The sequence below is a fragment of the Gekko japonicus genome, unplaced genomic scaffold, assembly GCF_001447785.1.
Source record: "Gekko japonicus isolate JY-2015 unplaced genomic scaffold, Gekko_japonicus_V1.1 scaffold6035, whole genome shotgun sequence".
Classification (NCBI taxonomy): Eukaryota; Metazoa; Chordata; class Lepidosauria; order Squamata; family Gekkonidae; genus Gekko; species Gekko japonicus.
In genome coordinates, this window is record NW_015166018.1 from 880 (window position 1) to 1,847 (window position 968).

The window sequence follows — 968 nt, forward strand, 5'->3', positions numbered from 1 at the left end:
TTCCTCAGGGATGCTCAAGGCAGATCCTGCCCTGAGCGGAGGGCTGGACTAGATGCCCTCTATGGTCCCTTCCCACTCTGTGATTCCATGCTTCGAAAAAGATCTCACAATGGAGGTTGATAGGAAACTTCAAGTCATACGTCACAAAGCAGCCAAGCTCCCCCCATCCCCACTGTGCTAGACTGAACTGGTGTGCTTCCATACATGCAGGTGATGAATGGGAGGATGTCCGATGTCGTGGGGGCACGCCGGAACAAGAGCTCTGCCCCGACCCCCTTCCCCCTGGCTGGCATCCCGGGCCTGGAGGCCAAAGGCGCCTGGCTCGCCGTCCCTTTTTGCTCCCTGTACGCAGCGGCCTTCTTGGGGAATGCCGCCATCCTTCTTGTGGTCGTGAGGGTCCCCGGCCTCCACAGGCCCACATGCTACTTCTACCTCTCCATGCTGGCCGTGGCCGAACTGGGCATGTCCGTCTCCACCCTCCCCACTGTGGCGAGCGTCTTCCTGTTCGGTGCCAGAGAGATCGGGGCGGACGCCTGCCTGGCCCAGATGTTCTTCATCCACTACTTCTCCATCATGGACTCCGGGGTCCTCTGGGCCATGGCTCTGGACCGCCTCGTCGCCATCTACAGCCCCCTCCAGTACGCCACCCTCCTGACCCACCCCAGGGTCGCCCTGATCGGTCTGGGCATTGCCGTGCGGAGCGTCGTCGTTATGGTCCCCTTGCCTCTTCTCCTCAGGAGGCTGCCCTTTTGCAGAGCCAACTCCCTCGCCCACGCCTTCTGCCTGCACCCAGACTTAATCCGGCTTCCGTGTGCCGACACCACACTCAACAGCCACTGCGGCTTGTTTGTGGTGCTCTCTACTTTCGGGCTCGACTCCCTCTTCATCTTCCTGTCCTACATCCTGATCGTCAAGACGGTGCTGGGCATGGCCTCGCGGGAAGGGCGGCTCAGGGCTCTCAACACCTG

The 968-nt window shown here is 61.3% G+C and overlaps 1 protein-coding gene across 1 annotated transcript; it reads left to right on the forward strand.

Moving 5' to 3' along the window:
- Positions 1–225: 225 nt before the first annotated feature.
- On the forward strand, positions 226–966 carry LOC107110704 (olfactory receptor 51I2-like; the record flags this gene model as incomplete). Its single annotated transcript, XM_015411501.1, has 1 exon — positions 226–966. A coding segment is annotated over exon 1 (741 nt), but the record flags the coding sequence as incomplete, so codon positions are not given.
- Positions 967–968: the final 2 nt, after the last annotated feature.